Genomic DNA, 25,814 nt, shown 5'->3' on the forward strand with positions numbered 1-25,814 from the left:
ACCATCACAACAGATAAAGGTCATAGGAATTCTTCAACAGTACACGACCCCTTCAAATGCACCAAACCAAACCACACATGACGCTGGACACACAGAGAAACAGATCATCTGGCAACAATGAACGGCTATGAACAATCCATTACATTTCAGAAAGCAGGAGGAAGAGAAATGATTCACCAATTACTACTGTTACTAATACGTATGAAACAAAACCTTGACTCATTTCACAAATGAGATTCTCCCAAATAATCCATATTCTACTTTGAGATATACTCTACATGGGCCTTATGACAAAATGAAAAACCCAGAGTTTCCTATAGAGCACGTAAGCATGTATCACGTTCTTTAAAAGAAGGTACTGGGTGCCTGCGTGGCTCAGTGGGTTAAGCCTCTGCCTTCGGCTCAGGTCCTAATTCCAGGGTCCCAGGCTCAAGCCCTGCATCAGGCTCTCTGCTCAGCAGGGAGCCTGTTTCCACCTCTCTGCCTATTTCTGATTTCTGTCTGTCAAATAAATAAATAAAATCTTAAAAAAAAAAAAAAAAAGAAGGTACCGTAATTCTTTCCATTAAAAGGCATTCCTTTGGAGCGGAGAAGCTTAATCCCTTTGGGTGAACTTTTCAGTTGGTGTAAATTTTTTGGATGGCAATTTTTATTAAAACTTTAAATGTATAGGGCACCTGGGTGGCTCAGTGAGTTAAAGCCTCTGCCTTCGGCTCAGGTCATGATTCCAGGGTCCTGGGATCGAGCCCCACATCAGGCTCTTTCCTCTGTGGGGAGCCTGTTTCCTCCTCTCTCTCTGCCTGCCTCTCTGCCTACTTGTGATCTCTGTCAAATAGATAAATAAAATCTTTAAAAAAAAAAACCTTTAAATGTATATATACCTTTTATTTAGCAGCTCCACTTCTGGAAGTTTAGCTTGTGAAATGGCCTGAATAAGAACACGAAGATGTATGTGAGACCAGACAGAACCATTCCAGCCCGTTCACCGAGCTGCTAAACAGAAGGTGAGAAATCTAGTTGTTCTGACAGCTTGTGGTGGTGTTCCAGCGAAGAGGACAGGTGCAGATCTCCATGCCCAGCATGACCCTATTTATGCTAAAAAGTGTAGAAGTTAGAGATGTACACAAGTACTTTAGAAGGACCCATGTCACATCCTGGGGAGTAGGCTTGCAGACGTGGTGCGGCGGGGAAGGAGAGGTCTCACATTTTGCCCTACAGATCTCTGTATGTTTTAATTGTGTACGATGACCACACAGTACTTTTTAAAAATCGAGGTTAAAGTCATGTAATAAAAAAACTCACCCTTTCCAAGTATATAATTCATGGTTTTTAGTATATTCACAAAGTTGTGTAACCATCACTACTACCTAATTCCAGCCATTTACATCACCCCAAAAAGAAGCCCTGTACCTGCTAACAGTTGCTCCCCGGGGCCCCCTCTCTGCACCCACTAATCTGCATTCTGACTCTGTGGACTTGCTGCTTCCGGACATTTCACATAAAGGGCAAACGGCAGGGGTGCCTGGGTGGCTCAGTCGGTGAAGCGTCCGCCTTTGGCTCCGGTCCTGGTCCTGGGGTCCTGGGATCGAGCCCAGCATCGGGCTCCCTGCTCAGCGGGGAGCCTGCTTCTCCTTCTCCCTCTGCCCCTGCCGACTCTCGTGCACTCATGCTCTCGCTCTCATAAATAAATCAATTAAATCTTTAAGGGAAAAAGAAGGGCACCATACAAGATGCGATCCTTGGTGCCTGGCTTCTTAGCATTAAGTCTTCAAGCAGGGATCAGTTCTTTAGCTGTTTAAACAGAAAACAATCTGTAAATAGCTCTGATTAAAAAAAAAAAAAAAGACACTCGGAAACCGCCTCACCCTTTTGTACAAATCACTTTGTAGAAGCTCAGCAGTTCTAAATCCAATGTCCATATTAAAGCACGGTTTATTTCTATCTTCCTCCTCCTAGCGCTCACTTGAATAGACTCTCTCAGGTCCCAGTTCAAAGGTTTGGCCCTTCACAGAGCATTTTTGTTTCCGCCTAAGTCTGTTTATGAGATCATTTATCCCAGCATCATCTTCCCTATCTCCCTGGCACTGCCCCCACCCCCACTGTAAAAACACACTTAGAGCCACAGAGAGGTAGAGACAAAGGCATAATCTGGGTGTTTATGGACCTCCTATCTTTTGACAAAGATCCAGGTCTAAATGACTTCGGTACACTGACCACGTACAGAACATGGCCGCTTACTTTCCTAAGTGACTTTCTAGTTTCCACCCCCTGAACAGAAATCAAGAATGCATTTTTGCTTTAGGTCCTTAATGTCCAGATGCCTCATTATCTAAACAAGGCAAAATTATGTGAACGTTGGTTGATCTACAAAGCAGCACCGTCTCTGCAGCTGAGGACTCTGATACATAAATAAGGAGGGTTTTCCCTAAAAAAGATGGACCAGCCCTTTGCTGGCCATAGAATTTTCCTAGGAAATTCTACCAGTTTCATACGTTAGAATGACCTCAGCACCTGCTGATGACTGAAGCTGGAAAAGGAGAACAACCCCCCCCCCCCAGGCCCCCAGCTGCCAATAGTTTCAGTTAGCTGAAGAAAAGCACAGAATCTCCCTTCTCTAGGTCTTTATGGTGGTAATAAAAATGAAATAAAGTAATAGGGAGGCCTGGCTGGCTCAGTGGATATAGAGTGTGCAACTCCTAATCTTGGGGTTCTGAGTTCGAGCTCCACCTCGGATGTAGGGATTACTTAAAAATAATTTCTTTTTAGATACAATCTTAAATTAAAAAAAAAAAAAAACAAAACGGGGCACCTGGGTGGTTCAGTGGGTTGAGCCTCTGCCTTCTTCAGCTCAGGTCATGATCTCAGGGTCCTGGGTTCAAGGCCCATATCGGGCTCTCTGCTCAGCAGGGAGCCTGCTTCCCACCCCCACCCGCCTGCCTCTCTGCCTACTTGTGATCTCTGTCTGTCAAATACATAAATAAAATCTTTAAAAAAACAAAAACAAAAAACCAAAAAAACGAAACTAAGCAATATATTTTAAGCACACGCACCAAGCACGACTAGGTAATGTCTGCAGTCAGGCACGCCGTCCCACAGTTCTGGTGTTAATCGGAACCTGTTCCGTAATTTTTTTTCCTCTCGAGTAGGAATGCAGGTGAGGACTTTTCTGTATGGAACGAGCACGTTCCACTGACTGAAAACTGCTTTCCGCCCTGGCTACACGTACCTCACTGTACGAGCGCGCTACTAGAAGTCAGCTGTCCAGGAGAAGGGTTAAATTCGTAAGTTGGAATCCCTTCACCCTTATTACCAAGCAGATAAACCACACTAGGAGTTTTGGCTTATTTTTCAAAAGCACCTTCTACCTAGGTTCCAAGGACCCAGTAGAAGCCAGGGTTCTCCCCGAATCACGTAATAATAAGAGCAGCGAGGAGTCACGCGCTTCTGCTGTACCCGGCAGACTGCCGGTTCTCTCCATGGTGAAACCTCTGCGCTGTGACGCCTTGAACTGGACTCGAATGCACTTTCTGACCGCCAGTTCCTACGCCAAGTAGGCATCTCGTCTCTAAGACTAAAGGGAACACCGTCCTATTGTCGCTGTGCGCGTCATTAGACCCTCTCACAAAAAAGACAAGCGTACAAACATGAAAGTCGTAACTCATTTATTGAATGAATAGTATATGCAAGGATACCAAGAAAAGGAAACTAATACTACAAACTACCATTTTGAAAATAAAGCCAATATAACAGGAACAAAATATACATAACATGAGAGGAATGTTTGATTTTGACCCATAATGCATTCCTTATCTTTACAACGAACCTAAATGCCTGTTAGAACAAAACTGCATACCTTGGTCTAACCTTTAGTGCTTTTCAAAAAAGCAACAACATTCTAGAACACATTTCTTTTTCTTTGAGATATTTAAGATTCACACATTTGTTCAAGTACATAGATTCTGATTCAACAGTAGATCTACATAGCTTGTTACTCTCTTAATATCTTGAGTAGCGTGTACTCCTGAGCAAGTACTATCTGAAATTCTAAAATTGCTGATCTTTGAAATAAAATCTATTTCAGCTGTGGGTTTTTAATAAATTGAGATGAAAGTAAAATTCACACCCCACCCCCCCCCCCCCCAGGAACAAAGAGCTCTTATTAAAGTATAGAAACTCAAGTCTATCTTTCTACGCTAAAGAACATTTCTTACTAACAGTTCTGGTAAGGCAATAAATGCTCCAGAATAATCTTCAATATACGCTTGCAAAGATTACACTGTTGAATATCAATAACGAAAACAGAACAAAAAAGAAGAGGGGGGAAGAAAGGAAAGAAAGAAAAGACGCTCTGAAATTTCAAGCTAAAATATGCGTAAAAGACAGTCATGGCAGTATTTTTTTGAAAGGATGTACATGTTATATACTTATCAAATAATGTCATGCTTATTAAAACTACAGTTAAGGACTTAAGAGATGAACAGTAAATACACTGCTGAGGTCCATTTTCCTAAATATTCATACCACAATGTAATTACTACCCAGAAGATGATGACTCTACTTGGGAACATAAGTACTGTACAATTTTTACATTGTAAGGCACTTTTTACTCAGCATGTGACGAAAACATGGATGGAGAATCAAAGTATTGGAGGTTTACAACCAAAGGTGATTTTTCATGTGACTTCAGTTTACATTTCAACTTTGAATGAAAGACTGTTTAGCCAATCACACCACAGTGAGAAAAATAGGTAGCCAGCCACTTAATTCTAGCCAACCAAAAGGTAAAGTGCTATTCTGGTTGCTAGTGGCAGAGAAAGGGGTGAAGACACCCAGAGGAATTGACGCACTTGATTACATAACAAATCCATTGACTAATAACTACAGTATGTGAAGTCTATGATATGATCATTGGCTGGCCACTATTACCCCGGCACCTTCCATTTTTCCTAAAAACATAATTACAGTAGTTGTCCGAAAATGAAGGTGCCCTACTGTTCCACGGGTAAGTCTATGGCACACAATGTAAAAATGATCAAGACACAGTGATTCGAAGATTTTAAAATAACAGGTTTCAAGCTGTTGTAAGGAAATAAAGTACAGATCCTTTGGGAAAAGTCACATAGCTCGGTAAACAAACATCTAGATCTGTCGTTGCACTTCAAGTCATGGTGAATTTTGAAAATTCATCACATACACACACACACAAAAGCCCAATGGCATATTTAGAGCAAAAAGAGAAAAACACATAGGGCAACCCCACTAAAGCTAGTTTCCTTCTAAAAATAATAAAAGATGGTTAAAATAAAGCAATCATTGAGTCCCTTGATTGAAGTGAATGTGTAAATAACACACTCGACAAATGTGACCTTAAGGGACTAGCAGTTAAAAAAAATCAGTCATTAAGCACAGTGTAATTTTCCACCTGTTACATTTTAAAAACGCTTCTCCATAAGCTGCAGAATATCATGATGTACAGTCAAGTTAACATATTATTTCTTATTTGCTGATTTGCTTTAATGTGGTAGGTTAACGAAGAATTCAGAAATCAGAGTCCCTACCCTTGGTACTGAGGTGCTATGGTAATATTAGGCAGACCACAACTAAAGTTTTTTGGTTTTGCCATAAAGAAATACATAAATGTGCTTCAGCAGGTAAGTGGAAGAAAATATCCCTAGCTGGAAATGCCAGTGTGAAAATCCTTTCTAAACAGCTGCATTCTTAGGCTTCGATAAACAACTCTGATGATTAAGAAAATACCACCGAGCCCTACCAGGAAAAAACAAAACACGTAGGGCACCGAAAGCCTAGTCAACAGATAAGCAAAGCAATGCATGAAAACATGAGAAGTATTAAATAATTTTTTAAAAAATAGTGGTCACAAAATGAAAAATAAATACTGTTTTATGCAGACTTTTTTTTTTTTTTTAATTCCAACAGCGGCTGAGACCTCCTCGTGTACTTTGGGCCAATATATGAAGTGTTCCACACCACACGGCACCTGAGAGAAACCAGTTTCAGACATGGTGGCTGAAGTCCTTCGTGAGTGGTAACCCTTTCAATCTTAAAGAGGTTTAATTTGCTGCTGCCAAATCTTAGTTTAAACTTGAAAGGATCCAATCATTTTGCTAGAAGCTCTTTGTAGGACATGATAAGAGAAGAGGTTTACTGTCAAGGGAATTTTGGCGTAAGCACCGGAGCTCACAACTTAACATCGCCAGTTGCCCGAGTGCATGCTGGTCAGTGAGAACAACTTTAACAGGAACGAAATGAAAAACTTTAGCACACTTCCTGGAAGAGATTTTAGCATGTGCTGTCAAAGCCAAGAGAAAAAGAAGGTTCTCTTCATTTCTAGCCTCCGTGACTTGAGTGTGAAAAAAAAGAAAATCACAAATTCCCATGTGTTGCCCCCAGAGGCGTGTTACTGTGAAGTGAAATTTGCTTATGCTTTCCCTTGAGTATGAGTCCACTAAACAAACTTAGACACTCTAAACAGTAGAACTTTTGTTCAGTCCAGAAATATAGCTTACTTCATTTCAATGTCTGCTTTAACTGTTGACACTATACACAGGGTTAATAGTGTTTCGATTGCTTCCCAGAAACTGCAAACTACAGCTAGTAATATCAACATGTTAAATTCTGCCATCTAGTGAAGGCTCATAAAACAAACAAGACGTTTTTAGGCAGTTCAATGAAGGATCTAAGAGTTGGGCAGTAAAAAGTGACAAACCCTTTTTGATTTTAGAAAACAGTGAAAAAAGAATAGTAGTTATGGATGTCTTATTCATTCCCAGTTTTCTAACTCTGTCCCATGAACCTGTTTAAAAGATGATAAAAAATTGTAAAATATGATGTTTGAGGGGAGCACAATAAATAATCAAGTTACTGAGGAGCAAGAACATCTTACTGGTTCGACATTACAGCTACGCTGATTGATAAAGCAGATCGCTTGTTTTTACGGTTACAAAATCAGCTAGTTAAAAAAAAAAAACTATGCAAGCCTACACAATCCTTTAGCATTCTAGTAACATGCTGAACTAAACATAATAGCATTAAAAAATCATACTGCATATACCATTACTCCAACAACGTTATTTATCAGCGAGTACTGTATCCCGACAACGGATCCGACACACGTAACGTTCATACCTAGTTTCCATTAAGTTGCTGCTGAGTTAGTTGCTGCTGGTCAATTTCTACTTTTCCCCGGCTTTTACTCTCTCGTTCCTCATCTTCTTCATCTCTCTCATCATTCCCACTATGATTTTTACAGTACAGTCTACAATGAGGAAAGATAAAAATCTCAAAATGTTTTTTCGCTGTTGATGAGAATATATTTATGCCATTAATAGATGAGGTTGGTGCCCACTTAAAATAGCTATGCTTTTAAAGAATGCTACAATTAGTTACAGGTCGTCCATTTCTATCTGAATGATAGGAAAGCACACTATTAATGAGATCGTAAAAAGTTCATCTGAAATAAAACCTGTGGTTTAGGATAAAAGTTGTCGTGTATGCCCAAAGATATAGACATTTCCTCATTTTACGCATTGAGATTAAAAATAAAGCTTCCAGCCTACTTGAACATATAAATTTGCAGGTATGTAGACGAATAGTCCAATTCTACGTTTCAGATACAGAATTCAAAAGCACATTTTAGGACATAATATAAACTCTATAGATACTGCTGCTTTCTGCTCGTATTACATGAAACACTTTTATTCAAACTCCCCACAATGTCATTTCATCATTTGTGTCCTGGCCCTTCATGAACCCCCTAACAATTTGGCTCGGTCTCTATTTTTATTCATTCATTCATTCATTCATTTGGCTCGGTCTCTCTTGATCTAGACTGGCTCCTCCCAACTTCTTTTTTCCCCATGACATTGACTTTTAGGGAAAAGTTAGACCAACTACCTTTTCAACTGTACCATTCTGGATTTGTCTAACTGTGGGCCTGTTTCATTTGGTTCTCTCTTACCCCATATTTCCTATAAACTGGAAATAAGGTCTAAGGGTTTGGTTAACTCTAGGTTCAACTTTTCCTTGTGAGTCCAGGATATTTGAGAGGGGACCCTGCACACTTCAGGAGGCATGTTAATTTCAGAATGCCCCACTATTAGTGATGCTGTTGGATCATTTGGTTAAAGTGGTGGTGATAGCCAGACTTTTCCATTGTACAAGTAGGTTTTCCTCCTTTAAAATCAGCAAACAACCTCTGGAGTGGTTTGACGTCTGGCTATTCTGACAACCTTTTATGTGGGTATATACACTGTTTATTTGGCATTCATTGTTTTTAATTAAAAAAAAAAAAGCAATGCGTGTTATTTAGGACAAGGGCGTAGGTAGGCCAATTAATGTATATGTACCAATAGTTTTTATAGTTAAGCGCCCCACCGTAATCAATGGGTGAGCTGACATCAGCTCAGTTTTAGGTCAATTATATATACCAAGACAAGATGGAACAATGCTTTAAAAATGTTCAGTGGGTGCCCTCTTGTGGTCAGCAATAGGTAAGACATTCATATACTAATTCTGACACAAATGACCTAAAATTAGTTTTAACATGAAGAGTTTCTAACATGTGAGTAGAATAAAAGGCAGGGAGGGGGGTGGGGAGCAACAATAACAACTGACTTCCAACCTAGTTTTGCTTATTTTTAAATTTTTAAAACATTTTCAATGATTTCCAAAGAACTATGGAGAATCTGTATTCTTCAAATGCTACATGTTGGCAATCACTTAAAAATAAACCAACAGCCTCAGTTCAAATTATCAGGAGTGAATTCCTTTATAGTGTACCTATAAAGTGGCTTCCTCCAAAGTATAACCTGAATTAAGCCTTTAAGCCAACTTGTAAATTACACGATAGAGGAACAAGGTGAATGGCATCATGAAAAGACAAAAAAATCAATCTAGAAGGTGGGGCTTTCACAGGACGACTTATCAGGGTTCTGCAAAAATAGGGGGGAAGGCGGGATGGAGTGGGGATTGCTCTATTTTGAGAGACTTACCAGACATATTCATTAAATGCAGTGTATGGGCCTTGTATGTATTGAGATTTGAACAAATTGGGTCTGGAAAGGCATTTCTAAGACAACTGGGGAAATGTGAATGTGGACTTGGGAGATGACACTAAGAACTTCCTGCTGATTTTTACAAAGTGTGGTAATGCATAGTGATCCTGATGTATGTAGGGACACACTGACAAGAGGTGTGGGATTCTGCTTCAGCAAAAAGAAAAAAACAGTAGATGAAAGCAAGTGTGGCAGTAACTCGGGAGCTGCTTAGATGGGGAGCGGCTACAGTATCCTATTTTTGTATACTTTTGAAAAATTTCAGTAAGAGCCCTTAGTTGTTAAAACAGATTTTAATCTTTTTATGGCATCACTTTTCACTCCCATAGGCCCATTACGTGTCCTTTGCCAATCTAGACACCAAGACCACAGGTGACATCCTGTCAAACAAGATCCCTGTCACATAATTTACTTTTTTATGGTGGGGAACTCACTTTTTAAACATACATATTTTTAAAATTTTAGTAATACAACAGAGACAATAAAACAGGATAAGCAGAGAAACTATGTATGGAATCTTCCCTCACCTTCTTAAGGAACAAATACATTTAATCTAATGTATAGATTAATGTAATAATTTAATGAATATATTCAGGATCCAGAAGGAGCCAGTAAAGAAGGAAAGCCACATGCCGGAGAGGGAAGCCACTTCATTCAGAAGTATTTCTCCTTGCATTTCCTATTTGTGCGTTCTTCTATCCCCGAACTACTTGCACACGGACTCATTTGAACTCAACAGTCTCTATGAACGAAATCTGGAATCTGCACCATAAGCAGATTTCAGAAACAAATTTCAATGTGAAAAAATAAAAAGTAATTCAAATCACTGTGGATTCTGGTGTAAATATTTTCTTTAGAGACGGTCACTGCAACGTGGTTTCTTAATAGCTAAAGATTAAAAACCATCTGAATGTCTAAAAAAGGAACTGATTACACTGATAGACCCGTACAATGGAATACTATGCAACCATTAAAATGGTGATATAAAACTGTTTAATGTCACAGAAAAATGTCTCAGATATAGCAAGTGGAAGACAGATTACAAAAGCATATATAAGATCTTTTTATGAATAAATGTACATACACAATCACATACATGTCTAGAAAATATCCTGGAAGATTTAAAATTCTCTCTGCTGGTAGAATTGAAGTTCACATTAGGCCTTTTCCCCTTATCTTTATTTTCCATTTTTTTCCCCCTCAAAGTGAAAATGGGTAAATATTACAGTATGTAAATGGAGCTGAAATTTAAATACGAGAATTTTCCACATATCTGATTTTAGATGTTTAGCACGGGCCTGTTTTTAAATCTTAATGCCACTTTAAATAACGGACTGCTTATAAAAATATTCAGCCACTGAACTATATAAATATAAAACTGCCGAACAGTAAGTTGTATAAAGAAAATTGCTTCTCTCCCATCTCCATGCAGTGAATGAGGTAACAACTGGTAAAGTACGTTTATGAACACAGACACGTATCTTGTACATGTGTGTTTTTTATATGCCAGAACAGGTCACACAACTCGATTGCTTCACCTTTCTCGACCCCAGAACACCTCTCCATGACTCTCCACATGGATCGACTTCAGTCTTTCATTGCTGCATAGTATTCCATTAAATGCACCTACTAAAACTTGAGTCTCTTGATAGACATTGTTTTGGGCTTGATTTTTGCTGTTGTGGGTTAAAGGGTAAAAAAATTCCTTTCCCATTTCACCTTTGGTTAACTCTAGCGGTTATTCCCTTGGCAACTGCGCCAAAACTGGCACGGTGCGTCCGCTTCTTTACTAAGCCGCCCCCGCCCCTTCCACCTGGTAGATGGGAGACGGCTCAGGAGAATTCTACTCTGATGAGCCGGCTCTCTGGCCCTGTGTGGTGTGACCTGAAAATGCCCTATGCCTAGACGACTATCCCGTAACAGGTGCTGGCTCAATGGGGTAAGCAGCTTTTAAGACGGGGGGGGGGGGGCGGGGGCGGGGGGATCCCCTGTGGCCCCACCCACAGCTCGAATCCAAACTTACTGGGCCTGCGCAGCCCGCGTACCGCAAGCACTCTCTCGAGGCAGCAGATGTTGCCCTGCCGGCCAGCTGCGCTTCCTGTCTCTATCCCCAAGCTGACTGATGCCATCTGCGCTAATCACACCAATCCCAGCACAGGTGCGTCAACAGGGTGCCCTAGTGGGTAGTGCGGCTATCCTTCATGGGGCAACGGAACTGCGTGCGCATACATCTTTGAGCTGTTTTCTTGCTTCCCTGGCAGAAATCCCTACTACGCATACCAGTAGCAAAATACATTATTTTCTTAAAGGCCGTGGTCTCCAATGCTAAATTGCTCTCCTAAATTGTAAGTTACATTCTAATTCACTATCAAATGCAAATACCAGGTCTCCAGAACCTGGTCAACAGGTGAATCCTACTCATCTTTGCCCATCAGATAGGCAAAAACTAGTAAGATCTTGTTTAATTTGCATTTCTTTCATTACTAAGGGGGAGTGGCTTTTCACATGCTTATAACCCCCGGCTAGTTCTCCTATAAACTGCCTTTTCATGTTCTTCACCCATTTTATCCCCCCTAAACTGGGTTCTTTCTCTCAAGGATTTGGAGTTCTTTTTAGCCGAATTTTAATGTAGTCAAAAATTCCAAGTTTCCTAACACGTTTAGAAAGGTCATCTGTACTCAGAGAGATTCTAGAAAATTTCTCCTACATTTTCTGTTTTACTTAGGGTTCGATTTTTAAAGCCCAGGAGGTATTCCTGGGGTACAGTCTGAGGTAAGGATTCAAACTGTTTCCTAAATGGAGCCAATTATATAAACTGTACAGAGATCAGATACTGAATAATCAATCCATCCTGTCTCCACAGATCTAGAACCACCGAAATTACCCAGCAAAGACATGGATCAGTTTCCTGTGATCTTTGTCACTGTGCCAGTACCAGTTTAATTACTGGGTGAGTGGGTTTGATAGCTAATAGGTGATCTCCCCTCTTGATCTCATTAAACTTGTTCTTGGCTGCACGTAATAAAGACTAGTCCACAACCCCAGGACCTACTTTCCCCTCTTCCCTTGGTAGCACTGAAGCAGATTTGGGTAGCCTGGTACCCACCAGGGGTGCATTTCCCAGCCCCTGCTGGAGAGGTGACTGAATTCTGGCTAATGAGATGCTGAGCAGAAGTGTGTGTGGAACCTCCTGGAAGGACGATTAAAGACCCGTCAGCTGGAGGAACTGCCACTTCGTCCTTCCGCTTTCCTATGGCTCCGGAAGGACACCCCGCGGATGAGAGCAGAAACATGGTAATCCGGGTCTCGGATGACACAGAGAAGAGGCTAACACATTGGACTGCACTCCTTGGGACATCTTGCAGGGAGAAACAAATTTCTATCTTGTTTAAGCCTCTAGTTCTTCCCTGTTCATAAGGGAACTTAATCATTACCAGTAGAAAATAATAACCCACTCACTCTTCTAGATTAAAACATCAACATTTTATATTTCATCAAAATTATACTTGATGTATAGATTAATTTGAGAAGAACAGGTATCTTTCAGTGTTGAGTAACTTTCCATCAGGGAACATAATACATTTTACTATCCATGTGGGTCCCATGTAAAACACTGGGTTTTTTTTGTTTGTTTGTTTGTTTTAAAGGTTCAACTGTGGTGTGCGAATGTCTGTGGGGAACGGGTAGAGGGTGACGTTTTTCCTTGCTATTTTCTAACTAGTTGTTATTGGAGCTGTTTTTAAAACTTCATCTCATAGTCAGCAACCTTACTGAGCTCTTATTAATTTTAGTAAATGGAGTTGGTCCCTTTGGATTTTCTTGGTAGACAATGACATCAATAACAAATACTGACAATTTTATTTTGCTCCTTCATGGTATTTATTAGACATTTTTCTTCCTTCTCTTGTTGCAGCGGCTTAACCCTCCAGAAGAACGCTGAAAAGTAACATTGGTAGTTGGTAGTATAGTGGTTCTCAGTTACAGATGAACTTGAGAATAACCTGGAGAGTCATCGAAAAACATGGTTTGGGCCTCAATCCACTGAGTTTAAAATCTCTGGGGCCCAGGCACGAACATTTTTAAAGAGGGCCCTATCCACCCTCAGGTGGTTCGAGGCTCAGCCCTGGTTAAGAACCACTGTCCCTTTAACACTTCGCTGTTGTCTTCTCATAAATGCTCCATCAGGGCCCCCCGCTTCCCACGGGGACCCTTGGTACTGCACTTTAAAGTTCAGAAATGGGTCTTGAATGCTATGAAATGCCTTTTCACCATCCACCAGGAAGGTGATAGGATTTTTCTTTCTCTGTTAATGGCAATGGATCACATTAATAGATTTCCTAATTCTGAACAGTCTTCAAATTGTTAGAAGACAGCACTGCGTTTAATGTTCTAACATTTTATTAGGACTTTGGTATATTATTTATAACAGTGAGACTGGTCTATAGCTTTCTTATTTGCTTTTGTTTTAAATGCTATCTTTGTCAGGTTTGGTCTCTCAGTTATGCAAAGTTTTAAGGAATGAACCAAGTCTTTCATCTCTGCTATGCGCTCGACCTCTTTAAATAGTACTGGAATTCTCTGTTCCTTAAAGGCTTGATAGAACTCACTTGAAAAACAGCTCTGCCTTTATTATTAAACAGAGTTTGGCAAATTTTATAATACAGCCCTCGCGCCTCATCCAGTTACCCAAATGCATGGCGGCTGTCTGTATAAACTACTTTGTATACGGGCCAGTAGGGTGTTTACTCATTGGCCTACTGCATCCTGGGAATGTAAGGAAGTGCTTTACAACTCGCAAAGGCAAGTCGAAAAATCCACGGATCCCCACCAACTTCTTGTCATTCAAGCAAACAAATGGAACCATTATAGATGCGCACTGATATGAAAGACCCAGAAAACAGAAGGTAACATGTCATCCCAAATCTCCAAACCTTGTGCCTTCATCACAGGCTTAAGAGGGTCTCTGGCCTTCTGTTTTCACAAATGCACCTGCTTCTAAGCTACCACGAACCCTCACCTGGACCCTGAGCAGGAGCCTCCCAACTCACCTTCCCATCTGCACCCTTGCTTCTGTCCCAACTTCGGGTCTTGGCGTGTGCTGTTCCTTCTGCCAAGGACACCGTCCCAATGCCCACCCTGACCTTCACCCAAGAAGATGAAGCTCTTCAGCTCGAGCTCTATTTCATTAAGGAAATTCCTAAACACTCTGCAGTACAGACTATGAGTCAGGTCCTCCCTTGCTGGCTCTCTTGTAGTGCTTTGTAATGGATCCTTTCCAGCACTTAAGTAGACTGTAATTGTAGATTTATTTATGTGCTCATTTAATTAATATGGCTCTCCCACTAGACTACAGGCTTCACGGGAACGTAGCTTGTGCCTCTACTGATCACTCTATTTTTTAAAAAAAGATTTTATTTATTCATTTGACAGAGACACAAAGAGAGTGAGTGAGAGAGGGAACACAAGCAGGGGGAGCTGGAGGAGAAGCAGGCTCCCTGCTGAGTTTGGCAGGGGCTCATGCGGGGCTCATGCGGGGCTCATGCGGGGCTTGATCCCAGAATGGTGGGATCATGACCTGAGCCGAAGGCAGAGGCTGAACTGTCCGAGCCACCCAGGCGCCCCCACTGATCATTCTTGTATGCCCAGCTCCCAGCACAAAACCTGGCATTTGGTAAGCATGATGCATACTAGCCGAATGAATGCGAATCCAGGGATGTGTAGTCAGAGGAAAACGCCAATCGTAGTACTTGTTTCTTTATATATAAGGGTCCTAAGTATTCTACGCTTGGCTAAATACCACCTAGGAATCATGACCAAGTAAACTAATGCCATCTATTTAAGGGCAATTACTTACTGACAAGTTTAGGCAAATGGACAATTGTTGTTCTCTTACTTGTAAATTCCTCGTGACATATTTTCAATGTATTTAGCTTTGTCTTGTACTCCACAGTGGTAATGGTAAGTCTTAACACAGGCTTTTATTTCACATCCAATAGTAGCACCGGGCTGACTGCAAAGTGTACATTTCTGTTTAAGGGAAGAGAAAGAATGATCATAAGCAGTATTTCAAAGTTTTTGCAACCTTATTTATTCTATTTTAGCCATATTTCAGCCACACATTCTAGTTTACAAAGAAAACAGCCAGTTTTCTACGGAAAAACAGTACAGTGAACTTAGTGTTTAGCAGATCTGTTAAATCATGCCGCAAGTTAAACCATACTTTGATAGACTTTCTGATATTAAGTCCCTCCCTGATGCTTCCATTATTTACCTATACTAACCTTCGAAGATCTGACATCCAAACATAAATAAGACACTCCTCAATACCGCCAAACACAAAAAGAATTAGATTCTGTTACTTTAGTGGTTGGCTTCTTCTGCTCCCTGGAACCAGTTCCTTTCCTGTGATGACTGAAGAATGAGAAGACAGGAAAGCAATTTGCCACCAAGAGGGATTGCTACCAAGTAGGTAAAAGGGCAGAGGGAGACTGAAGGGGCTGAAATCTTTTCAAAACATCGCGTCTTGGCCTCGGTCAGCCAGCTTTGCCTCAAGAATGTTCTGAGATTCAAAGGTGGTTGTTGACAAAAGGGTTTCACAGTCAAGTAAGTGTGAGGAATGCTAGTTTTAAACAGACTGCTTGACTGCAGAACGTCTCACAGCCTTTCTGCAAGAAAGAGGGTACAGTAAACAGTTCCCAAATTACTGAACTCTAGATGCCCTTATATTTTTGGACGGTTGAGGGGGGGCATCTTGTCGGACTACTTTCCTTTGGAGCACACTTGGGAAAGTGCTAGTTTGGTGTTTGCATGAACATTCAACCGGGCAGAGGTGAATGAGTTGACCAGAAGGACTGAACTGTTACACTAGTCACCTACTTGGACCGCAGCTGTATGACACGACAACACTGCTTGGTACGGTAAGCCGAAGAGATTTTTCCCTTATATTTTTTTAGGATTCTACATTCTGATTCAAAGGAGTTTCATTATTACGAGAGTAATCGAAGTATCAAAACAGAAACTGGATTTAAGGGGGACAGATCACATCAACGATCTTCACACCTTCAGAAATGCAGCTCCACAAAGAAAGGGGCATCTCTAATGGATTCACATAAAGCTCACCAACATGGCAAACCACTAGATGAGACACTGAAGGGGAACTTCACAACAGAGGGGGGAGGGAGTAGACTCACCTCCTGAATCCAAGGATCAGACATTACGACTAGTCTGATGTGATAAAATACGGATGACAGAGTCCTACCCGTGGGTATTCTTACCCCCCAAAATCTTGACACTGAATCTAATCAAGCCTTTACATCTAACTTCCACTTTAAAAGAAAATCTGGTGGATAGAGGGACAAGTTAAATGGCATCATGAATAAGCAGACAGATAAAACATATGGGGCATGGGATATTGTCTACAGGACAATTCATTCATTTTCTTCAACAAGCCAATGGCATACGACAAAACAAAAACAGACACAACAAAGACAAGGAGAGAGGGAAGTGCCCTAGGTTGTTACATCAAGGATACAGAACCACCAAATGGAATGGGCGATCCTCCTTTGGATACTGAGTCACACGAATTGACTTTAAAAAGGTACTTTTGAGACAATTGGGGAGATACAAATACGAACTGGGTATTAAATAACACTGAGAACTCAATGTTAATTCGTAAGGTGTGATGACATTGTGGTTAGGTAAGAAAATGCCCAACTTTGAGGAGATACATACTGACATAATGTAGAGGTGAAATGATAAGAAGTCTCAGCTCTGCTTTAAAACACTTCAAGCAACAAGAATAAAAGGCAGAGATGAAGCGAGTGCCGCAAGCTCTTGATAACTGAAGGGTCAAGGTGATGGACAGACGTGTGTTACTAGTCTTTCTAATTTTGAGATGTTTGAAAATTTTCACAGTAAAAAATTTTTTTAATTCAGGTCATCTCTAGAGACAGTTGAGGTCTTAAAAGATTTAGCATTCCATTGACATTTTATAATATTTATCAACTGTAAAGGAGTAAGTAATCAATAAAGATGCCAATATTTCTTAAAGCTATTTATTAGTAATTCAGTATGTTTAAAAACATGAGACTTAGGCACAGTTTATAAAGAAAACTTTAAAGCTATGGTAAACATTTTAAGAGACATAACTGTGTATGTGAACGTTAACTAAACAGAAGGCTCTGAAAAAAATCTTTTCCTTTTATTTGAAAAAAAAAGAAAAAGAAAAAAAATAATGAACAACATGGGGAAGTTCCCAATGATCTATTAGGATTATGGAACTGTTCTTTAAGCAAGCTGAAATAATATTAACATTTTAAACTTAGTAAGGTGTGTCACATTCACATCTTCATTTATTTTATTAAAAGACTCTCAGATACCCTGAAATATAAATCTCAGTGTAATTCTCTTAGGTACTGAAGTTACATAGAGGAGTAAGTTCCAGAAACATCAGCATCCTTTATTGTATTACAAATAAGTCAAATATATACTTGCTTTAACATATGAACTACTTTAGATTAGATGTTTTAATGACTGGATAAATTTGAGATGCGTTCTAAATTTAAAGCAGAAAGTCAGAAGAGTAACGTTGCATAGCATAAATATAAAACCACAGACCATTCTTTTTCCTCGCTTAATCTCCTGAAGTACAGTTTTAATATCAAAATCTCCAAATTCTGCTCTTGATGTTGTTGTGAGCTGGACTGTGCCAGAAGAAAATAACTAGGAAAGAAAAATGCAGGAATATTTAATGTTCAGAACCCTTGTGAGAAAAAGATTAAACAATGGAATAACAAATGTGTTCTACAACTTCAGTATCCTGAGAAAGAGAACTTTTCTTTAAAAATCAAGTATCAACTCCAGTATTTTTAACACATTCACATGTCTGATTAAAATATAATCCAAAATAAGGACAACAGGGGCGCCTGGGTGGTGCAGTTGGTTAAGCTTCCGGCTCTTGGTTTCAGCTCAGGCCATGATCTCCGGGTCATGGGATCGAGCCCTGTGTAGGGCTCCGCACTGCGTGGGGAGTCTGCTTTTCTCCCTGTCTCTCTGCCCCTTCGCGTGCATGTGTTTTCTCTTTCTCTCTCTCTCTAATAAATAAATCCTTAATTTAAAAAAAGGAAAATAAATCAAAACTAATGTTGCCAGTGTGGACCCAAGATTAAATATTTCATTCAACGATGCAGATTTCAACAATGTTACCCAGTCGTCTCCATTGTTTTATGTTTCCACAAAGTTTTAAAAAATAGTTTAAACTGGCAAATTTCAGCCACAGACGTAGATCAGAATTACCTGGGGATATTTTTTTTAGACTAGACAGTTCTGGGATATACTCCAGGGGTGTGTATTTTGGAAAAAGCTCCCCAGGCAAATCTGATACACATCTCTGGCCAAGAACTCCGGATATAATAAATTCAATTTAAAAAACCTAACCATAAATGGGATGAATAACTGAATACAATCAAATTCAAAAATGTTTATGTATCCTGTAAGTCAGACCCGGATCTAAGGACGCAAAGATCAAGCACAGTTCCTCTCTTTAAGGAATTAAAAGTCTGTTACGGGAGAGGCTCATAAGTGACGGCAGGGGGGACAATCACACAGACACGACCTGGGCTACAGGGGAGGCCAAATGTGTATCTTCCATCACAAGTTTATAAAGCGCAAAGGTGTACAGTCACAAAATAGTTAACTGTCATTATCTAGAATATGGGAACTATAATTAGGACTCCTTTAGATCTTACTAAATCATAAAGTCTTTATTTTTAAAATCCTAAGGTCTAAGAGGATATGGAACTACAGGATATACTATTCCTAATTCTATACCACTTACGCTGGAGAGAAAAGTGCCCTATTTGGTTACTAGCTAAAAGCCTTTCCAAAAAACCTGGGTTTAAAAGCACATGAAAAGAACCATGCTTACCATGCACTTATAATGTGCAGCTGCCTTCTTGGCATTAAATATATGCAGCTTTCCTCTTGCTTCGTTTTCTTCCTCTCCTACATGACAAAATCCACATTTAGGCCTGGTGTCACTAGGGCTGCTTCTATGTGGAGACCTATCTCTCTGCAAATGCAAAAGAAAAAAAAAAAGAAAAAACTTAAAAATATATTATCAGTACCTTCAAGCTTCGTTAACATTTCAAATGATGAGCTTTACCTATACACACGGTTTAGTGAAATACTTGTGGTACAACAAAAAGAATCCCACGTTTTTCTACTTACGTAGGAACTACTTTCCATTTCATCTGTTCCATGGGAGGATGTGGACCTGGTATCTTCCGACAGCCCTTTAAAATTAGTTTTTCGTGGCCTTCCTTTGCGACTTTTCTTTTTACTTTTAGGTGATGAGGGCTCCAATTCATGTTCGTTAAAACTTTCTTCTAAGTCAGCTGCTCAAAAATGAACAAAAACTTGACACGGACTCATCTTAAAATGAACATTTGTTCATGGGTCCTTAGAATATGCATTTCTCCTCAGAATGAAATCCCCTCCAGAGATGAAGGGAAATTGTCTGTGGTATGCTCGCTAGAGCAACCTTAATGTTTCACATAAATGTAACAAAAATTGAATATAAAAACATAGCTTTATTATAATCACTGTCATTATTCCTTTTGAGTTTATAATTCTATAAAAATGAGTTTTGGAATCTTGACTGTGCACATAAGTCAGTAAACATTTTCAGACTCTAATAAGTCAATTCTCAGAACTAGCACTTATACTGTTGGTTTTTTTTTTTTTTTTTTTTTTTACCATAGGTTTCAAAGCGTTTTCCCTCACACTGTTGGTGAAATCAGAACACTTAAAGAAAATAAACTTACTCTAACTTGGAAAACTAAATGAAAATAAAGCAGGTGTATCTGTGCTGTCCGGTATAGTAGCCGTGAGCAAATGGTGGCTTTTTACAATTTCTGTTGCTTATAATTAAACAAAACCAAACCCTCAGTTTCTCACTCACACTAACCACACTTCAAGTGCTTATTACTGGTCACATGAGGCAAGCTGCGCCTATACCAGACATCACAGATAGAGAATGTTTCTATCATCACAAATATAGTTCTATCAGACATCGCAGTTCTAGCATAGCTCCTTGAACTGTCATAAAAATCAGATGATCATATTCAATGAGCAAGTCTTGTACAAATGAACTAACTACTGATCAAGTAATTAAATGGTAAGTATAAAAGGCATTTCTAACATAAATGGTTAAAAAAAAGCTGTGTTGCAAGTTAGTTGTATACTTTAAGAGATTAAACAAAATGTATGCAGAAATTTTACACTACATTTCCCAACAATTTGAAAAGAATTTCTACCATTAATGGAAGGGTGTTTCATTCACTATAAACATTTACTGAGGCCCTACTGTACGTAAGACAATGTATTTAGTGTAAAAAAGTATAAAAACCAAACATTCACTTGTCTTTTAGGGTCCAACTAAAAGTTTTAGGCACAGTTCTAATGCTTCCATTGTTTTTTTCTTTTGACATAAGTCTTCGATTCCAGGGACTAATTTTTCAATGAGAAAGCATATCAACTTCGAATCATAGATGCTAATATATTTCCTAATAAATACTACAATGGTTTTAAATTTTTTTATTGTTTTAGAAATAAAAGCATAGTCATTATGACAAGAAAAGGGTAATTTAATTACTGTATCTGAATACATAAAACTCGAAACGAAAGCATCAGACTGTTTGTGAAACAGTTAATAAAAATTTATATCAATGCCACTTCACATAACTGCAGTAGGGTTTGAAGGAGGAAAAAAGGGGAAAAGGTAGAAGTGGACAGCATTTTATAGGCAACAAGGCAAATTTATATGGCTAATTCCCTGTGAAGACAGAGAAGTCAAAAATACCTTCTGATCTTAACATTATAGCAAATTTCCTATCAGAACACATCACAGACTTCAAACATTCAAACTGACAGCTTCTAAGAAACAGAATTTCATTAGGACTGTCAGAATTACTTGCAGTTGCCCCCAATTTAAAAGTTCTTTAAAATAAAAAATCATATGCAAATGTTTCAATCATTCTGATGCATGTTATACCGTACATGTGATACACATAATATTGTTACAATGAAAACAAATAATCACTAACACTGTAACACTGCATTCTTAAACACCGTTAAAGAAATTACTTAACTGATTCCATTATCAGACCAACATGACTAGTTTTCCAAATGGCCTTCTTTTTTTGGTCCTAAATATGGAACAATTCGGTGTAAAATTTTAGGGGACTTTAAAAGCAATAGTAAAAATCGTAAAAGACTGACAAATTTAATTATATTAAATTTTCAAACTTACATAGCAAAGACAGTGTTAAAATTAAAAGGCAAACAAACGAGAAAAACCTGCTGTAATTGTGAAAAAGGATCACTATCCTTACCATATAAGCTCCTAAGAGATTAACACCCCAACTAAAAAAATGGACCAAACATATGATCAAATAATTCACAGAAAGTAAGTAGTTAAACATAGTTCTATAGGAAATTTGACTTCTCTGGACTCAAAGTGTAAATTAAGTGATATGTCATTTTCACCTATCAAAATAGCAGACTTATAAAAAGTAAGAATAAACAAAAAATGAGTTAGAAATAAAAATCTAGAAGAAGCCCCACAGAAATACTGAGCTACACCATGCCTCTGGACAAACAGGATCAACATCAGAATGTCAGCTCTCACTAACCTAATTAATGCAACTCTGATAAAATGGTTGATCCCACTGTTTTCTCAAAGAGTAAATATATTATACACAAGAACTTTTTTTTGAAATCTCAAAATATACTATAAAGAAACAGCAGTTAAAATCTTGGCACAGGAAGAGACCTATATCAGCAAGAGAGAAAGCAAGGTTGAAAATAGATCCATAAGCATATGGGAATTCAGAGTATAATGGTAGCATTTCAGATGCGTGGGGAGAAGACACGATGGCATAATTGGCTATCCACTTTTTAAACACTGACACTCCTTTCCTTACACCATATGAGAAAAATCTTATCATAAAATAACCAACTATAAATATAACAAAGAAGAAAATGGAGGAGAGTATTTTTTATAATCTTGGGTCAAGTCACCTAAGAAGTCATAAAGGAAAGGACTGAGATCTGACTCAACATTAGAAACCTTTGCATGGGGGCACCTGGGTGGCTCAGGTGGTTGGGTGGCTGTCTCTTACTTTGGGGTCGAGTCATGATCTCACGGTCCTGGGATGGGGCCCCGCATGGGGCTTTGCACTCAGCAGGGAGTCTGCTTCAGGCTCCCTTTGCCCACCCCCCCTCACCTGCGTGCACGTGCTCGCTCTCTCTCTCTCTCTCTCAAATAAATAATAGATCTGTAAACCAAACCAAACCAAACCAAACAAACAAACAAACCTTTGCATGGCACAAGGCACCGTAACAGAAATAGAAGACAAATGATAAACTGGGAAATCATTCCCATTTAGTGACGGGGAATTAATACCCCTATTACAGAAATCACTCACTCACAAATCTATTTCAAAAGGAAAAACCCAGAGAGAAAAATGCACAAAGGACAGAAACTGGCAATTCACAGAAAAAATATAAATGACTGAAAAAAAAAAAAAACTTGAACAGTAAGGCCAACCTTACTAGTGATAAGAGAAATGGAAATTAAATGAGATAACAGGATTTGCAAAAATTAAGGACTGATAAGGTCCAGCACAGAGGCAGGAAATACACTGTTGGTGGGAACCTAACCCATCTGGGTGTGAAAGTCCTTTCCCCAAAGTTAAATGCAAACCCCTTTTTAAAACTTTATCCTATAGAATCACTCGTATAGGTAAGTAAACATATATGTACAAGGAAGATCAATGCAGTCTCGTTTGTTTTAGTGAAACAAATAGATATAAATGATTTTATTTGACAGAGAAATTCTTAAATACGCTATGGTTCTATTTATTCTATGGGGAAAAGAATGAGGTCAACTGATAGGAAAAAAGACAAAATTGCTTCAATGGAATAAAAGCAAAAAGAATGCGGTCAATCTGGAACCACCAACAGGGAAGGAGGTCTGTGATAAATCACAGAATTAAAAAAGCAAGTAGCATCATAGTATGTACATCAACTATGATGCCACCGTATTTATCAGTAAGTGTGCACAGACACTAGCTACACAGGTTTGTATGGCTCAGTCACCCAACTGACTACCAATTACTCCTCAAGAAAGTGACTTCAGGGCAAGGCCAGGGCTCACTGATCTGCTTTAATTTAGTATTATTGTACTATTTTCATATGAAACAATGGAAAATGAACTACTTCCATAACTGAAAGAACTTCCATCATCCAAGGCACTGAAAGGAGGGTAAACTCCTCCACCGCTGATGGGAGCACAAGCCAGCACAACCTTCCAGAAAGTGACACGGCGACAGACCTCAGGAACCTTAAGAAGACTCAACCCTTCAACCTAGTGACTGGACTTTGGGAAATTTACCCTAAAAAAAAAAAATCACTGAAAATGCACATGGAAAAAGGAGCATGAGGCCAGTCACAGCGCTTTTGTTTAAATTTTTCACGGTTACAACAGGTCCACCCCCATTTCAAAAGCGTGAAAATGTTTTAACATTAAATGTTGTTTCCTTCTTCAGTAATAATTATAAAGGAACTCTGCATAAAAAAGGTAAAAATCTCCCTTTCCACCTTCTAATTCTGCCGGCTCGGCACTCCCAGTGGCGCCGTGGCTTTCTGGCCTCCCCTCCCCTCCTCTCTCCCTCAAGTAACCCCCCCGACTGCTTTTCTTCTCAATCTCAAGGGTTGAGAGCCTGGTTTTGGATCCTGGAACTGCCAGAGCCACCTCACAGGGCCCAAGAATGAACCGGATGAGTCCGCCCGTGTAAAGAAGGGAGTTCAAGAACAGCGCCTGGCCGGTGAGACCCTCTCCGTATCTGTTAGCTACTGTTTTCCCTGTGTGTGCAAATGGGCTTTTTAAAAGGAGACACGAACAAATGGCATCCTAAGTATCCTATTCTGCATCTTGCCCTTTTCTGTGTAATCTCTAAATTGGAAAGAGCCCAAATCTAAGAGCTCACATTTCAGCTTCTGGAGTTCTGACTGTGCCACATGTGCTCCGCAAATTATACACGCGATCGTGCTGGAGCCTCACCACCTGCCCGCGAGGTTCTATCCGCCACCGTCCAGATCCCTCATTTTTACAGATAAGGAAAAGTTTGGGAAAGGTCTGATAACTTTAGCCAGGGTCACAAAGCTGGGAAGTGGCAGAGCTGGGACAAATCTATGCCAGTGAGTTCCGACATGCTTCTAAAGTGGTAATATCCACTGTCACAGAAGTACACCATTTCAGGTGCTCCAGAAGTTAGAAAGAGGACGGCTTCACATCTGCTTGTGTCTGCAGAGCAAGGCTCGGGAAGGGTACTTAGGAAACAGCCAGCAGTGGTTGCGTTTAGCAAAGGAATCTGGGAACAGATAGAAGCGGAGGGATGGAAGGAAAGCTCGCGAACAGTGGATACTCTTGGCATATTGCTGGCTCCTGTACAACGTTCATATACCTTTTCAAACAAATGAGAGCAATAAACCCCCAAAACCTTACCCTTGTGTTCACAGCTTCAACTCCAACAAACCCAGGCTGGTAAGGGAGGTGACAAAACAAGGCTGTGCTCCTTCCTGGGCCACCAAGCATTCCCATCCACTTGCTGTGAGTACAGCTCCTAAACATCTCTGTCACCTCCGAAAGGCCAGGCTCCTGTCTGTTACCCTTCTGACTGTCACTAGGAGGCACAGCAGTGACCAACTGACCAGGGCCCCAACTCTCCTCCTCCTAGTACCGTCCAGCCCGACCTGTTCCTTTACCAATTCTCTTCTTCCTAATCAGTATTTTTCCCATCTTCTCACCTCCTGGTTTTAGCTCCATTGCCTTTCCTCCCCAAAGTCTCACATCAGGTAGAAAGGACCCCTGGATAGAAAGTCTGAAGACAGGCACCTTCCAGGTCTTAAAACTTGGTAAAGCTAGTTAATGCCCACGAGGTGAAGTCTCCTGGTGTATCAAAGGGAACTAATGCTCACATCTTCCTGAAAAGGATGCCTTAAGAAAATGTGAAAAATGCTTTGTAAACTAGAAAATTCTATTCAGATGTTAGTTATTATTCTTCTCATACCTTGTGTAGCCTGTAAGCTCTTTGTCAAAGGGCTTATTTTCTAAATTGCCCAATGAGCCCACACCCAGGAGGCACTCAATAAATGTGTGGTGAAATTATTTTGAAAACAAAAGCAAACTGACGAGCATTAAGGCTGGGGGGCAAGCGTCACCACCTCTGCTTTGCATCTATAGGGCTGCGACCACAGGAGGCCTGGAGGTCACTTGCCCTGCCTTCACCCATGGAAACACGATGTGCTTTTGCTCGGCTTCAACTCTGCTTTCTGCTTTGTTGGTAAAGTTGGGAGATAAATGATTTTATGCATATCCATATACAGATGCATATATAAACACATAACATACATCAAAAATAGTAAATCTTAATTAAGTGTGCTAAAATGAAATAGGTCTGGAACTTCAGTCCCAATTATCCAGAGGAAGTAGGTGAGGGGTGCAGATGAAACAAGACTGGCCACGAGCTGATGACTGCTAAAGCCAGGTGATGGGGCTTTTTCTCAAACATACTCTTGTGTACGTCTGAAACTTCTGATAACGAGCTTGTGAAGCGCGCTAAGTGAAAGATAAGCATCAAGAGTGCCTAGCACAGCACTCTGCACGGGGGTAGTCAA

General features: G+C 39.9%; 1 protein-coding gene and 1 long non-coding RNA gene across 6 annotated transcripts in view; one reads left to right on the forward strand and one right to left on the reverse strand.

Moving 5' to 3' along the window:
• Positions 1–1,475: 1,475 nt before the first annotated feature.
• The window catches only part of PHF6 (PHD finger protein 6), a 48,915-nt gene continuing 24,576 nt past the window's right edge, over positions 1,476–25,814 (reverse strand). For 2 of the 4 annotated variants that reach the window (XM_059384828.1, XM_059384824.1), the window contains 6 exons: positions 19,302–19,468; positions 19,000–19,143; positions 17,691–17,795; positions 14,968–15,101; positions 7,147–7,276; positions 3,648–6,814 (listed from right to left, as the gene is read on the reverse strand). In XM_059384828.1, the coding sequence (XP_059240811.1) occupies positions 7,147–7,276; positions 14,968–15,101; positions 17,691–17,795; positions 19,000–19,143; positions 19,302–19,468 (680 nt within the window). In that variant the 3' untranslated portion in view covers positions 3,648–6,814. Of the gene's footprint in view, positions 1,792–3,647; positions 6,815–7,146; positions 7,277–14,967; positions 15,102–17,690; positions 17,796–18,999; positions 19,144–19,301; positions 19,469–25,814 lie in introns of those variants that run through there. The other 2 variants (XM_059384826.1, XM_059384825.1) reach the window with 2 other exon arrangements.
• Positions 15,356–25,454, forward strand: LOC132006801 (uncharacterized). Of its 2 annotated transcripts, none has more exons than XR_009401231.1 (4): positions 15,356–15,991; positions 23,848–23,962; positions 24,657–24,747; positions 25,381–25,454. It is a non-coding gene; the product is annotated as an uncharacterized LOC132006801 (long non-coding RNA). The 2 variants fall into 2 exon arrangements; XR_009401232.1 differs by having other exon boundaries at positions 15,356–15,986.

The sequence above is a fragment of the Mustela nigripes genome, chromosome X, assembly GCF_022355385.1.
Source record: "Mustela nigripes isolate SB6536 chromosome X, MUSNIG.SB6536, whole genome shotgun sequence".
Taxonomy (NCBI): domain Eukaryota; kingdom Metazoa; phylum Chordata; class Mammalia; order Carnivora; family Mustelidae; genus Mustela; species Mustela nigripes.